The sequence below is a fragment of the Alnus glutinosa genome, chromosome 3, assembly GCF_958979055.1.
Source record: "Alnus glutinosa chromosome 3, dhAlnGlut1.1, whole genome shotgun sequence".
Classification (NCBI taxonomy): Eukaryota; Viridiplantae; Streptophyta; class Magnoliopsida; order Fagales; family Betulaceae; genus Alnus; species Alnus glutinosa.
This window is the reverse complement of record NC_084888.1, coordinates 6350834-6366749: the sequence shown is the minus strand read 5'-3', so window position 1 is coordinate 6366749 and position 15916 is coordinate 6350834. Positions and strand designations below refer to the sequence as shown.

Below are 15916 nucleotides of genomic sequence, written 5' to 3'. Positions count from 1 at the left end.
CGAAAAATATTTTCAGGGTAACAATGAAATATTGAAAAATCAGTAGCTTTTTCAAAAATTATTTTCAACTAAAAACATTTAAACATTTTGCCACGCTTTAATACCTTTCTTTTTGGCAAGAAGGGGCATTAAAACAGTCGTCCGAGCAGGAACTTGCTTAATATAGTTAGGTACTAGTATTAGCGGATCAAGATCTTCTATAATTTTTTTTATTTTTTAAAATTGTAAATTTTTAAATTATGTCAGTTTAGATCGTTTTCATGTATCGAACAGTATGAAAAATGCCATCTATTAAAAATGTGACATGTTAATAATAAGAATTGAATATAATTTTATTAGGTTCTTACACTTCTGGTGGCTGCAGAAGTGGAACATACAAGCTACTTTCTCATTTTTGATTTCTGAATCTACCAGCCTCGAGTTCATGCATGCTTCTTCTAAGGTGTGTGCTGTTTGAACTCAGAAATTCTCTTAGAGAGTTGCATTCAATTTAGGCTGAGGACTTGAATCTAGTTGTTTGATCTTGCTCTAGGCTTGATTCCTCGAAAGAGGAGCTAGAGTGGGTAGAGCAGCAAGCTTTTTTCTTCACCATATTGAGGTGAATTCTTGAATTTGGTTACCATATTCTATCGGTTTAAACTTTTCGAAAACGCGTTGATTTCACACTCTTTTCCCTTTCCCCTCGATTGCTTCAATAAAAATTGCTGAAATCGTATATATCCTGTTGGTATTGTTTCATCATTTCTCTTTAATGCTTTTCCAGCTGCCAGTCAAAATTTTCTTTATATTGTTTGGCCATGAATTTGTCATTTTTCTCACGGCCGACACTTTAAGGGCATTATGCCATTATTGTTAAGGTTCTTAAGTCTTTGCAGATTAGCCGAATTTAATAATCCGTCTCTTCAAAAGTTAACAAAAAGATTTAGAAATAATTTATTTTATTGTTTTGTTGGTTGCGTCAGTAATATGTCATATTTTTAATATTTAGCATTTTTTATGTTGTTCGATGTAAAAAACAGTCTAAATTTACACAATTTGAGAATTTAAAATTTCTTTAAAATTATGAGAAATTCGAATCCAGCGTTAACAACAGTGAGTTCAAGTGAGCTCGTAAAAGATGACCTCAAGGTCTATATTTTCCTTGCATGCAAGAAGCTTATTTTTTTCTTTCTTTATTTATTTTTTTTTTCACGAAACGCAGTTGGATTCACGTTTCAGGTGACACACCCACACAAGAATCACGCCCTTGATTGGCTGATTTATACAAAGACTTTTCTCATTGCTTAAAAAAAGAAAAAAGAAAAAAAGAAAATAGGGTGCACAACTCATGCTATAAAGAAAAAATAAAGAAAAAATGAAGCATTTCTCAATTGTTTATAAATTAACGTATCATAAAGTGTCACATGACTATTTATATGACATGATATGGGTAAAAAAAATTAAATAACAATTTTTTACAAATAAATTTGTTTTTTTTTTTTAATGATTGATATAATAAATAGCATATGAATTGTCACATTAATTTATAAAAAATTTGTAATACCCTACCAATAAATAATAAAGGAGTTTGCTTACCTACAATAAAATAATCACAAAAATCACTATAGATCCACTTATTAAAAAATAAACAATAAAAATTATCTTCAATGAAAAAATAATTAAAATTCTTCTCCATTCCTGCAATTTTGATCGTATGTTTTTCCGGGAAAGATCTCTTGATTTTGTTCGCTGAAAAGAAACCAAAAGTCAAAAAACACACACGGGAGACTTTGTACGTTATCTTCCACCATCTCCTCACACGTGTCACTACATCACTCGCCTTCACTGCTTTAGCCGGTAAGCCTATCACTACCCCGCTCCCCCACCTTCTAATCCAACCTAACCCTCTCACAGATCCAGAAATTTCGACGAAGCAAAAGAAACGTTGTAGCCGACTCTGAAACTTTCTTCGCAGATCTGACCCCTTCTGGTGCCATATCAGGTACGAACTACATATAATTCCTTTTCTCTATTTCTGATCCTCAAGAAGAAGAAAAAAAGAAGAGGATTTTTGTTGGGCGAAAGCATCTAGGGTTAGGACTAGGGTTTAGATCTATATTTTGATGAGATTCACAAGGCGAGTGGAGAATTTGGGTTCTGATTGGTTTAGTTAGTATTCTGATTCAAAGATCTAACGGTTTGGTGAGTTTTCTGCCCTTTTATTTTGGATATTTTGTATTTTGTATTTTTTTTTTTAAATTCTGGTAGAATATGTTTGTTAAGGTGGTCTGTGTTGATAATGAAAAAGGGTATGTGGACCTTTTGGCTGTGGATAATTTTGTTTTGCAAAGGGGACCTGGGTTTTGCTTGTTATTTTTTTTCTTTGACTACCTATTTATTTGCTGTAGGATTATAAGAAAAATAGGATTAAAAGAGAAGGGAAATCCTTACTCGTTCTAGATTTAATGTTTATATTGGTTTTGCACCCAAAGGCAGGGTTATTGAGAATACCCTTGTGGTAATGGAATCTAATTCTTTGTGTGCATATGGGGTTTGCAAGAAAGATAAATGATTGTTTCTTTTGGTTTTGTCTGGCCCGATTTTTGTCGCAAATGACATGAAATATTAAAGAGAAGGAGCAAGGACAAAATTTTGATTGTCTCCTGATTTTGGGATTTTAAAAGATGAGGAAATCGACACACCTAAGCATGGTGTTTGTATTAGTGGTAAGGAAGTTATTTGATTTCGTTTTTCTAGTTTTTTGTAACCAGGTAGGGGGTTTGCATAAAAGCAACTTTGCTGAAATAATCATTCTTTCTGGGTGTCTCATGGAGTTAGATGTTGCTGAAATGATCATTTTTTCGTTTTAACGTCACATCTGATTGTGTTATCTGCTATGTGCAGTAAATTTGTCGAAATGAGTCGTCCGCAGGAACCACACCAGCCTTTCTTCCATTTTGGAAATCCTTTCCGTAAGTCATCAGCCAAGGGTTCTCATTTGTCTCGAAAGCTTCATTCACAACTAAACACTTTCGAGGAAACCTTGGCAGAGAGACTGAGAAAGCTTAACCCAAAAGACAAAAATGACATCCTTAGCTTGTCGTGGATGAAGTCAGCAATGGAGTCACTTTGCAACACTCATAACGACATAAAAGCTCTCATAACTGATCTTGAGCTCCCTGTGAGTGATTGGGATGAGAAATGGATAGATGTGTACTTGGACATCAGTGTGAATTTGCTTGATATATGCATTGCTTTTAGCTCTGAGCTCTCACGATTAAACCAGGGCAATCTCTTGCTTCAGTGTGTACTCCACAATTTGGAGTCCCCATCTTCAAAGGTGTTTATCCGAGCCCGTTCTTCACTTGATAGCTGGAGACAGCATATTAGTTCAAAGAATCCTAGAGTTGAGAACTGTTGCACCATTCTAGGCAAGCTTGTGGCATCACTGGATCTTCCTAAGGTTAAGAACTCAGCCAAAGGGAAGGTTTTGATGTGTGCTATGTATGGGGTTAAGGTGCAGACTGTATTTATCTGTAGTGTTTTTGCTGCAGCCTTCTCTGGTTCTGCAAGCAAGTTGTTTGATTTGCCTGTTGCTGAAAAATATAAGTGGGCACATGATTTTACTTGTCTTCAGAGTAGCATTAATGGGGAAATTAGAAATTCCAGTGGATTTACAGTTTTGAAAGAGCTTGAAGCAGTTGGTACAAGTGCCAATAAATTGTATCCCATGATGCAAGATGGTGTGGACCCAGTTGAAGTGGAAGCATTCCAGAACTCTGTTTCAGATTTGGGAAAGGGAGCAGAGAAACTTTTGCAAGGACTAGATCTTCTTACAAAGGAAGTGGATGGCTTTTTCCAAATAGTTTTAACTGGGCGTGATGCTTTGCTTGGTAATCTAAGATCGAACGGTACTGTATCTGACTCGGTGCTCGAGGGTAATGTAGTACAATGAGGAGTAAATTGATAATGTTCTGGCTAAATTCTCTCCTATATACAGATGGGTTTATGTATGGGGTTTTCTGTGAAAGTATACCATCTTGTTCTACTTATTGTACTCGGTATGGTGTTAGTTATAAGGTATGTTGTGTTATTGTTCTACCGGTTTGTATATGTATGTTGTACCATGTGATGTCAATATCATATAAAAGCTTGCAGTGTTTTCTGAAAAGTTTGTTATATTTGAACCTGATAATGCAACCGGAAAAAGTTTGTTTTCTTTTTCGTAGTGTTTCGCCGCTCAATTGACTATTCTATTGTTTTAGGATTTTGCTCTAACATGTCTTTGACAGTTAACAGTTTCTTTTTCTGATTCTCTTCATTTATTTGCTGAGACTTTTGATGTTTATTGATCCCGAACTTGTCATATGGAGAATCATGGTTGAGGAGAGAGTTCCTTCATTGCGTGCTAATCTGTGTATAAGCATTTATCCATAATTTGTAGGTCTCTCTTGTATTCACGCTAAACCTGCAGCATTTTGATACTGATGTTTATTGATCCCGAACTTGTCATATGGAGGATCGTGGGTGAGGAGTTCCTTGCGTGCTAATCTGTGGATAAGCATTTATCCATAATTTGTAGGTCTCTCTTGTATTCAAAGCTAAACATGCAGCATCTCGATACTTGAATAAGAGATCTACATTGAGTGAGCATATTTTGAATTGTGAAAGAGAAAGACCAAAGAAGATGGTGGCGTAAAGCATATTGAGAACCTTTGGAATCAATCTGGGCATGTCCTTTCTCTTTGCTGTTACTCAGTGTGACGTTGCATCTGATTTCACCATCATTTAGGGATTATTTTGTATATTTATCGTGTATTGGGATTGCTACCTTGTAAAAAAAAAAATCATATTGAAGAGATTATTCGGGGGTGAAGTTTCTTCTTCCTTGCATTGTTCGAGAGGAAGTTTCTTCTTCTTGACTGGCCCACGTTCATTGTTTGGTCATTACCTATATTTTTTTATTTAAATAAGAAAGCATAAATAATAAAAAAAATTAAAAAAAAAAAAAAAAAAACCTGGCCAATATAATCGGAAGAAATTTTTTTTAATTAATTTGAGATTTTGTGTTTAACATTCCATCTAAAGTTTTATGCCCATGATGGAATGATCCTTGATATTTTGAGTTCGAACGAGAGGATATGGATAGGAATGGATAAATGTTTGGAGTATCAAATCTTTTATCAAGAGATGGGTATTAAGATGATGTTGAGTTTTTTGATTGGTATCCGTAACATTTCTTTTTATGAATTGTTTTAATCATTTCTAATGAATAAGCTATACATTATTTTGTTACCCATCATCTGGTAATTTTCTTAGAGAGCTACTTCTATACGGTAGTGACAGAAAACAATGGGTTGATTATGCTCACCAATAATCACTTAACACATTAGCTAAAAGCAAAAAATTGAATTTTGATGAAGTAGCCAATTCCTCTCACAACTCTCTTATGAAGTACCCCACGTTCCAAAAAAAAAGAAAAATAAAATCACACTGCCCAAATCACGTTCGCTCGTTCACTGTCTGCCCGTTAGCCGATCCGCCCCAAATCACCGCACATCTGCCTGGACTGAAAAAAAAATATGAAAAAAAAAACTGAAGCTTCTCAATAACCAACCCGTCAGTTGACTGTCTCTTCCCCGTCATCGAACGGTTGGTCCTCCAGCCACAAAGATCAGGCGACAGAGTCTCGGCGACCACCGGCGAGCCTTCAAATCCTCTTCCCCACGACCTCTCCACACTGTCGACAGAGATCCGGCCATAGAGATCCGACCTAAGCCTCATCCTCTCCCGGGATCTCTCCTTTTCGCCGGCCGTTCTCCCCTCTTGCCCCTTTAGTGGTTTTCAGTGATCAGATCTGGTTGGTGATCACATCTGGTCCAGTGATTTGGTGCTCTCAGCATTATGGTTCAACCAGAGATGGTGAATGGAGATGTGGTCGGGGTCGAACTCGGGTCGGCCACGTGGTGGTGCGGTTTCCATGGGCTACGCCGGTTTGGTTATCTGGGTCGGGGGTTTGTGGTCGGAGCTGGGTTTCTAGTGTGAAGACGCCCATCTCTCTCCCTCGATCTCTTCATTTCACTGCAAAGAAAGCAAAACAAATCGGGTGTTTTGCTTGTATTTGATTTTCTTGCTTCAGGGTTACATGTCAACTTTTCATTAGCGGGCAAGCAAAGCCTAGTTTCTGCCATGACTGAATTGAAGTTATTCCCATTTTCCCATAATTTTTCTATGCATCAACCCCTCTACCCAACCTCTCTTATGCGGTTATTTCTTTTAAATTTGTGAGCTTTCAGCTGTGGGATTCTTTTCGTATTGCCCTTTTGGTTTAATAAGCAATGTGACCTTTTTTGAATTTTATTTTTTTCGCAAGCTGGAAGGCTAATTGATATAATCTTAAAGCAAGAGGAGAAAACTAGTGTGTTTTCTAGTTATTCATGCTTCATGTCAGGTTGACGGCTACATTCGGGTCTCATGTGAGAAAAATAGTAGATGCCACGTTTGAAAACGTCTTGTTAGAACCTTTGAAACACATTCTACCCAGTTTTGGGTCAAATCGTTGGAATCGAGACCCGATCTACTACTGAATTCCTCATTATAAATGGTTCAAAGAAAAGACCTAGAAGCTTCAGGCTGAAGGATTTTCTTGACTTTCGGATTTTGATAATGGCTGGGGATGGGAGGAAGGGGGAGATTAATAGAGATCCCTAATAATTTTGCTATATGAATTGCTAGCAATTTAGATAACAAATATAAAAAAGTCTCGGAACCCACCTGTCATGGTAGGTAGCTATATAGTAAAGAACAAACAAATTCAAAGATTAATTTTTACTGTTATATCATTCTAGTTATATGACAGTCATATAACAATCTTCTAAACATCATTATTCATTATATTATACAATTTGCACAAATCTAGCTGTTGAAACTACTCTCCATAACTCCATTGGTGCCTAGGTAGAAAACCCCCCACTTCTCTCTCTCTCTCTCTATTTCAAAGATCATTCTAAAAACAAAGGAAAAAAATGGGCAAAAAGATGAGGAGATCTTCATTTATTAAATGGAGTTGATTTGTTGGGAATAGTGAGTGGGAAAGAGGGAAAGGAAGATAGAGATGTAATTGGCTTCTTTTTTCTTTTCCTTCCCGAGAAAGGACGAAGAAAAAAAGAGAAGCAATTGGTCTGATTTCCGTGTGAGAATGGTCAAAATCGCGTTGGAGTTGAACCTTCAAAGTCGAAAAAGCAAAGTTCATAATTGGAATTTTATTGCATAATCTTGGAAGAAAGGACCACAGTTGAATGCGGTTCAAATTGGATCTCTATTGTCAAAACGACGTCACTGTTGTTAGAATAATAACCCTTACCTTACCCACCAACCTAACCTACCATTGGGCAATCGAAGTTAATGTATGTGTTGAAATTTGACCCAACTTATTTATGCACTCCATCTAACCCTGCCTCTCCCACGAAATGCACTGACATCACCCCGTGGATGTCACTGTCTTCAAATCGCCCTTCATCTTTACACCAATTACCAAGTTTCCCTTCAATATAACCAACTAAAGATTTTTACTGTTACGAAAAATATCGGTCTGCTCGGGTGTCAAGCTCAACCAAATCACTTGGGCTCATTTGGTCCATCCGACGGGGCCAACTTACTCGAACACAGTGCATTACCCAAAATTCAAAAAATGCATATCAAAGATATTTTACTCTAAGATGTGCGACCGGAATCGACACCAAAGAGTTAAGCTGCAAATCCCGAAAGATTCGTACATCCAAGCCCACATCGTCTTCAACGGTAGATCTCTAAAAATTTAGAATTTGCAAAGCTACTTCGTTACACTAATCTCTTCAAAATTATTTTGCATTCTATATCTCAAATTGCCTACCAACTTAGGCATCGAAGCAGAATTGTCAGCATCTCCTCCACGCAATTTTTATTTTACAGATCTAAGAAGAAAAAGAACTCAATCGAATAGGAGGGTCAGCCGAAAATCTGAATCAACATATGCCAAAAGAAATTCTAACGTTGTTTGGAGACACGCATAGTGCTAAAGGCGGTGAGATCTATATTGTAGGTAGATCTATGAATCTCATAGGCTCATAGCAACCTCGTTTGGAGGTTCTATTTAATAAAAAATATGTAATTTGGAAGCATTTTTAAATTTTTTTTTGTAGAGACCCAAGCTTCAACGTGGATCTGCCTATGATTAGTTTATACTTTAGTGGCGTACGTAGGGGTAAGGATTACGTGTAAAGAAATTATAATAATAGATGTAATATCTTTGTTATTTTCTTTATAAAAAAAAGTAATGCTATTTAAGATCGGTTTAAATTTACGATTTTAAAAAGTGTAATTTAAAAAAATAATTTGTAAAATTACAGTTTAATTTTTAAAATTTTACGTTTTCAAAAAAATAACTTCTTACTTGCAATTTAAAAAAGTAGATTTTCTACATTTTCAAATTGTAATTTTTTAAAACGCAGTTTTCAAACGATTTATGTTTTACCTTCTGCGATTTGGTTTAAAATTGCACTTATTATCTGTAAAATTACAATATTAAATGTACCCTTATTAAATTGTTATAAGACTGTCATATAATTAAAATAACGTATCAATAAAAATTAACTTTTGAAACAGTCACATAACATAACATTTTACTAAATAACAATATATATTAAAAAAACGAAAGACATAATCATAGTAAAATTAGCAAAACTCGTGCAGCCCACAAATCACAGAGTGGTCACCAATCCACAGGGGGAAAAAAAAGAAGAGTAAAAAAAGGTGACATTTCTTCACGGGTCACCCAAGGTTTTTCCAGTTCAAAAGCCTCTCTCTCTCTCTCTCTCTCTCTCTCTCTCTCCCTTCCCCTTTGAAACTTCTCCACACACTCATGCCCGTACACACACACACACGCACTCATGAGTCATGACTCACACACTCTCTCTCTCTCCGAAGACGCAAAAAAGAGGTTGGAAATGTCAAAGGCCTTTACAGCTACCGACACGCCCTCCCCAAAGTTAGGCTCTTCCCACATTTAGACCCTCCTCAAGTATCGGCGTTCCCCGCCCCCACGCTTCTCCTCCGGGTAATTCTGCTTAAAAGTCTTTGCGTCTGCTCGGAGCTCAAGCTCTTTGGCTTGTCAATGGATTCGGGCTCTGGCTCAGGCGAGCCTAACATCAGAGGTGTACCCACCCATGGTGGAAGCTACCTTCAGTATAATGTGTACGGCAACCTCTTCGAGGTTTCCCGCAAGTACGTCCCTCCTATACGGCCCGTTGGGAGAGGCGCTTATGGGATTGTTTGGTAAGAGCTTCTCTGAGTTCGACTTCTTTTTCTTTCTTTTCTTTCTTGGTATTGTTTGGGTTCGACTTCAGTTGCTTCTTGAAGCAAAATCTTGCCTTTTTTTTTGTTCATTTCTTGAGGAAAAATAAAAAATAAAACTAATTTTCAAAGTGACTAATTATTTCTGGGATTTAATTTGAAATTTATAGCTGGGTTTTGTTAGTTATACTAGAATTTGCTTGGTAAGAAGCTTTTGTGTTGTGGGTCACAATAGTTATACTTCACGGCTGATTTTTTTTGGTTGTAGAGTTTGCTATACGGGGAGTAGCTGAAATCGTGATTCTGTGTTCACCGGGATGTGTGTTAATATACTATAGTTCATCATGGTAAAAATTAAGTTGGGGTTTCATTTACTCTATAGTTCATCAGGGTAGCTCAAATGAAGATCTTGGTTACTTCGTTCTAGTTTAATTTTAATTTTAATTTTTTAATTTTTTTTTAAAAAAATTGTATATATATTTTTTTTAAATATATTGTCTTGATGAGAATTTGAAGCTGTCGATGAGCGCTTTTAAGCTGAAAGTAATAATAATTGTAGTTATCATCTATTTCAGTGGAACTCTGATGTGATCATAATCTGTAAGGATTACATCTATATTTAAGTAAGAGATATATCTATGTTACAGATATATCTAATAGGAGTAGGAATTGAATAAGAGTCTTATCTCTTCTAGTGAGAGAAGACGAGTACTAGTAGTTGTTTTCATTTAAAGTTCTATTTGAATAGCAATAGGTTACCTAGGTGAATGTATGGGATAACTCTATCTAGAATAGAGTTACACTCCTATGGGGAGTTTGCTTGCTAGCTTTATTGTGTATTTAAAGGAAGGATTATGAAATATATGTTATGTTGAATTTTGTTAAGTAAAATACAGTCTCACTGTGTTTTTTAGGAGTTCTTGGCTCACTCGAAACCCAATTGGGTTAATAAACCTGTTGTCGAGCAACGAACTTTGAGTTTGTTGGAGGATAAAAATCAAGTAGTAGAATTGAAATTTTGCTCTTTGTTTTAGTCCTGCAGACATAACGTAATTGGGCCCATATTTTTGTACATTGTTAGCTTTTCTGTCTTGACTAATTGTTGATAAATCTTGAGTTTATTTGTTTGAGAGTGACGCCTGGGCCTAGTTCTAATATGTGGGGAACTCTGTCCTGTGTTTTATTTTAATTTTTGTATTGATCTAATCTTTATTAAGATTCTTGGTCTGTTTATAATTTTCACTGAAACAGCGAGAAAATTTAATGGGTGAAACAAATTATCATTTACTTTAGCTGGTTCCCAGATTTAACCTACTCCATCTTAAACCCAAAATTTGGCCTTACACTTACATTTTTTCAGCAGTTATGAGTTTTGCTCATGGACATATATCTGTATGGGACGTGATTCCTCCAAAATGGTTGCATATGGGATTATGACTAAGAAGTTTTAGTTGTCCTTGCAATGTGCTCCCAATTCAACTGACGGTGAATTTGTCAATGTTGACTATTACTGTGTTATTGTGTCAAACATGTCTGAAAACCTTTTCAGTCTGTTCATTTTCATCTTAAGGGAAGATTCTTATATGATAAAATTCACTGGGTTCTTGTGACTCATTAGATAACTGCATTGGAAATTTATATTTACAATTTGAATGGTGGGCTATTTTGAGGTTATGATGAGGATTTTCATTGTTAACAATAATGTGAGGGAAGATATAATTTTTACGTTTCCTTCAGTGCTGCTAAGAATGCGGAGACACAAGAGGAGGTCGCCATTAAGAAGATTGGTAACGCTTTTGACAACAGAATAGATGCCAAAAGGACTTTACGAGAAATTAAACTTCTTCAGCACATGGATCATGACAATGTAATTCTAGTTACCTTTGTCATTTTTCATGTTCTTCTATTTGAATCAATCTTAAATCTGTAGTTTTTTTTTTTTTTTTTTTTTTTTTTTTGTCCTTTTCAGAATTTTAGCTGTCTGGAAAGTTTTAAGTGCTTACATGTACTATTTGATTTTTCTTAATTATTGTATCTTTGAATTCATGAGCCAATTATCCTGAAGGATGTCGCTAATGTGCTGGAAGAAAATTTCGAAACAGATGAGTTATTAATTTAACTTTCTTATGTCTACATGTAAATTGCTAAAATGTGCCACAACTAGTACATTCATCGAAGTTTTCAACCATATGTTATATAAAGATGGTGTAAGTCCTGTTTATTACAATGGTATTTTGAATCCTATGTATTATGGATATTCTGTCAATAATACCCTTTGTTTAGAAAACTAGCTAGGTTTCATAGACATAGACAGAGTGGAATGTTGAACACAGCTAGGGCTAGCATGAAAAACCTAGACACAGGTACACTGTTATTTATGTGTTCATCATTCGTGAATACACAATTTCAAGCATATGCTGCAATTCTATAATGAAAAATATCTTATGGTTTAATATCATATTTTGGGTAGGATGGAATTTATAGAATTAATTCTGCTTGTTTGCTTAGATTTTCTTTTTTCTCGGAATCCTTTAATAGTTTTGATTAGTGAGATTCTACTGAGTATCGCTTTCTATTTCGGGAATGAAAGGCTTACTGCTCACTTTATTGCTATTATTCGTTTTGATAAGCAAGATTCTACTGAGTATTGCTTTCCCTTTCGGCTGAATTATAGTCTTGCTGCTCACCTTTTCCTCCTATGCAGGTCATTGTCCTCAAAGACATCATACGACCTCCACAAAAGGAGAACTTCAATGATGTCTACATTGTTTATGAATTAATGGACACTGATCTTCATCAGATTATACGTTCCAATCAACAATTGACAGATGATCATTGTCGGGTTAGCATTACATCTATTTCTTGGATATAAGCTATTATGTTTATCATGCAATTTAAAGTAGTCGAATTTCTTTTTTCCTTAGAATCATTCCATTTTTTTTTCCTGCATTGCTTAGTTTCCTTGAAGTGGAATTTTGGAATCTGCCAGTCCCTTGATATGACAGCACATTGTATGATTTATATTTTTATGGGTACTGCTGCAAGCTCTATGGTATACAGATTGGCTACTGAGCAAAATCCTAGAGAGAATTAAATTCCTGGATTGTGATTCATGTAAATGGAGATTCTTTAGTATTTCTAAGATACTGTTTTCCATTTGTTGTTGTTATCCATCCATGCACCAGTGGGTTGCTGTAAATCCTCGTGTACCTCTTCATATGGATTGTGGAAAGGGTACGAGTATCAGCAGTGTTCATGGTCATCACATAAATTGCATGAGTTTTAATAGGAACAATAACTATAGAGTACCGACGAAACATGACCTGAGGAGGTCTAATAGTGTTGCCTTCAATTGAATGTAAACATGTCATTACTCACTTTGGGATGCTGGATGTTCCTTTTCTCCACTCAGCTTTAACTAGGGTCAAGTTTTTTTTTTTTTGTCAAATCATGTTATAGGAGTTAACTATTTAGGAATCACCTTGCTGCAACTCTCATGTCCTGTTAAGAGTGAGGTTCTAAACTTACGCTGTATTGAACATAGATTGATGAGTTGGTACTGTATGTTTAGTTTCAAGTTTTCTGGATCCATCCCATTTTGAATGGCTTGAGTAGATTTATACCGAATATTGTGAATTTTTCTTTCCCACCTTATGTATATTAGAAATATGAATAGAAGGAAGATAAAACATATTAATTTATACCTTGTGCCAACAAATGGGAAAGGACGAGGAATGAAATAAAGATAAATTCCTATGCTTTTTTTTTTTTTTTTCCTTTGTATATTGAATTTCTGTAATCACATATTGTTATGGTACTTGTTGCTATCTTTCAAGCTTGAACTGTCAAGATGCTTAAATGCTACCTTTGCAGTATTTTCTGTATCAGCTGTTACGAGGGCTCAAATATGTGCATTCGGCAAATGTTCTGCATCGTGACTTAAAGCCCAGCAATTTGCTTCTGAATGCAAATTGTGACCTCAAGATTGGAGACTTTGGGCTTGCAAGGACAACATCTGAAACTGATTTCATGACTGAGTATGTTGTTACTCGTTGGTACCGAGCACCAGAACTGCTCCTTAATTGCTCAGAATACACTGCAGCAATTGATATTTGGTCGGTGGGTTGCATACTTGGTGAAATCATGACTAGACAACCCCTGTTCCCTGGCAAAGATTATGTTCATCAGCTGAGACTTATTACTGAAGTATGTATTTTAGAACTTGCTAGCTGATATATAGGTTGCACTTGCTGTTGCTTCCAACATTATATAGATGCCCTTGTTGTTTATAGAATACCAAAATTTTTATTTGTTCTCACTTCGAGCCAAGTTTCTGATTTCAAGAGTTATTGATGCCTTGTTTTTCTTTATCACTGGCTATGTTCTTTATCACCAAAGGGCAGAGATTGCATACAGAAAACTAAATTCGGGAATGTCAAAGTTTGAGTAGGAGATAGTCAATACATTAGTCTTTGTACTTGTAAGAGACAGAAAGAATGCTTCTTTTCAAAGATGAACAGGCACCATCTTGAGCTATAGATACTAAGTAGGAGAGAATCCATTTGAGGAGTCAAATCCTCTTCTAATAAGTCCTTTTCATTTCCTTCTATGTTGTTGACCATCTTAGAATTTGCAAATTGACATAGACTATACATTTCTGTGTAAACCAAGCCATTTCTTAATATAATGTTATATGTTGTTCCCCCCCCCCTCCAAATTTTCTTTTTCGTCCTGGCTCTTTTCAATCTTATACTTTTCTTTTGCATGGATAGGCTCTGTTGAAATAAGATGCTGATCTGTCTTGTTGGAAGTAAGATTGACTTTGACAACTCCATTTTTTTTTTTTCCTGTTGTTGTGAGAAGCTCATAGGTTCACCTGATGACTCCAGCCTTGGGTTTTTACGAAGTGATAATGCTCGAAGATATGTTAGACAGCTACCACAGTTCCCAAGGCAACAATTCTCAGTTAGATTTCCAAATATGTCCCCTGGTGCTGTTGATTTGCTGGAAAAGATGCTTGTATTTGATCCAAACAGGCGCATTACAGGTATGATGAGTTACCATAATACAATTATGAGTTGGTTCTTAACATAGTTCTGGATTCATAGTTTTGGAATTGCATGGGAAGTTGGGGAAACTTAAGAGAAACATGTTTGGAAGTTACACATCTTTTCAAGAAGATTTGGATAATTCTTTGAGGAACAAATCAAAATATTATTAGAAATCGAGTCTTTGCATGTGTTGCGCCAAATCTTTTCAAACTGGTCTTAGACTTCTTGCAATAAAGGTGGGAGAATGTTAGATATAGCTGAATAGTTTGCCAGATACAGATTATACTCTAAAGAATCAAATTATGAACCTGCTCATAATAAACAAAATGTGTCTTATTCTAGCATGTAGGATTGTGCTTTTAATGGATTTAGTTTATTGGCATATGCATAACTCAGACACCTACATGCATGTGTGGAACTACTAAAAGCCCCCCTAAACCTCAAAATGTTCCCCAATTTTTTTTTAAAAAATACCTCTGTAATTATTTTAAAATCACATTTTTAATCCCCTAAACCATTTTTTTTTTTTTCTTTTTTCTTTTTTTTTTTTTTTTCTTTTTTTTTTTTTAATTTTGTCCCCCCACATCTAAAATCCTAGTTCCGCCTACATGGGATTGAACTTGTGATCTCACACTTCACACTTAAGGAGAGACGAAAATGCCATTTTGATCTAAGGACCATTGAACATTTCAAAATAGCAATGCATTTTATTCTTTTTTTATGGATCTTTTCCTATTATTTGCATTGAAAATCACCTTTATACTCGGTTGTTTGCAGTTGGAGAGGCATTGTGTCACCCATACTTGGCACCTCTTCATGATATCAATGAGGAGCCTGTTTGCTCGAGGCCTTTCAGTTTTGATTTTGAGCAACCATCATTTACTGAAGAAAATATTAAGGAGCTCATCTGGAGAGAATCTGTAAAGTTCAATCCAGATCCAACTTGTTGATGATTATGGGATAATCTGTTTTATACACTCGCTTAGAAAAGTACCTGATGATTTGTACAAGAATCTGAACCAATTGCCTGGACATATTGGATTTACTGAAAAATAGTCATGAGATGATATTCATTCTAACTGTCATCTCACATCTTTGGATGCTGCTTCTAATTCGACTGTGTAAATGAATCACAAGTGGAAGTTCTCTAAAGTTCAAATCCCTCTTTGGTGCTGGTTCGACTTTCTGCAGTAGGCCTTGGAGCTGAGGTTGGTACATGAAACTGATGCTGCTGGAAAATTGTTTCATTACATTTCGAACAGCAGTGAAGTGAAATCTCTACATTCATGAAGCAGAGATTATGATGGTTACAAAATCTTAAGAGTCTATGATTTTTCTGAGTGTTTGAAATAGTTGGTATGGATATTAAGACTTGCTTTGATTTGCTGGGCTGACCTAATCTCTTTTCTCATTTGTTTGTGATAGTACCCCATGGATCTGTATGTTTTACCTCTGTTAAGCTACTTTCTTGCGGTTGGAATTTCTATGGGAATCCTTTACTGCCTGATTATCTCAATTTACGATTTTGTGAACCCTTTGTAGATGCTATTTTGCAT

The 15916-nt window shown here is 35.7% G+C and overlaps 2 protein-coding genes across 3 annotated transcripts; both read left to right on the top strand.

Annotated features, from left to right (window-relative positions):
* Positions 1-1822: 1822 nt before the first annotated feature.
* LOC133863056 (protein BPS1, chloroplastic-like) lies at positions 1823-4150 on the top strand. 2 transcript variants are annotated; one of them, XM_062299031.1, is made up of 2 exons: positions 1823-1981; positions 2884-4150. In XM_062299031.1, the coding sequence occupies exon 2, from the start codon at positions 2897-2899 to the stop codon at positions 3932-3934; it is 1038 nt and encodes a 345-aa protein (XP_062155015.1). In that variant the 5' UTR covers positions 1823-1981; positions 2884-2896; the 3' UTR covers positions 3935-4150. The 2 variants fall into 2 exon arrangements, with proteins under 2 accessions (XP_062155015.1, XP_062155016.1); XM_062299032.1 differs by lacking the exon at positions 1823-1981 and adding an exon at positions 2004-2181.
* A 4691-nt stretch (positions 4151-8841) lies between these two features.
* On the top strand, positions 8842-15892 carry LOC133862822 (mitogen-activated protein kinase homolog MMK2). The gene is made up of 6 exons (XM_062298700.1): positions 8842-9291; positions 11047-11176; positions 12014-12151; positions 13183-13515; positions 14173-14356; positions 15138-15892. Exons 1-6 carry the CDS (start codon positions 9131-9133, stop codon positions 15308-15310), a joined length of 1119 nt encoding a protein of 372 aa, XP_062154684.1. The 5' UTR covers positions 8842-9130; the 3' UTR covers positions 15311-15892.
* The last annotated feature ends 24 nt before the right edge of the window (positions 15893-15916 follow it).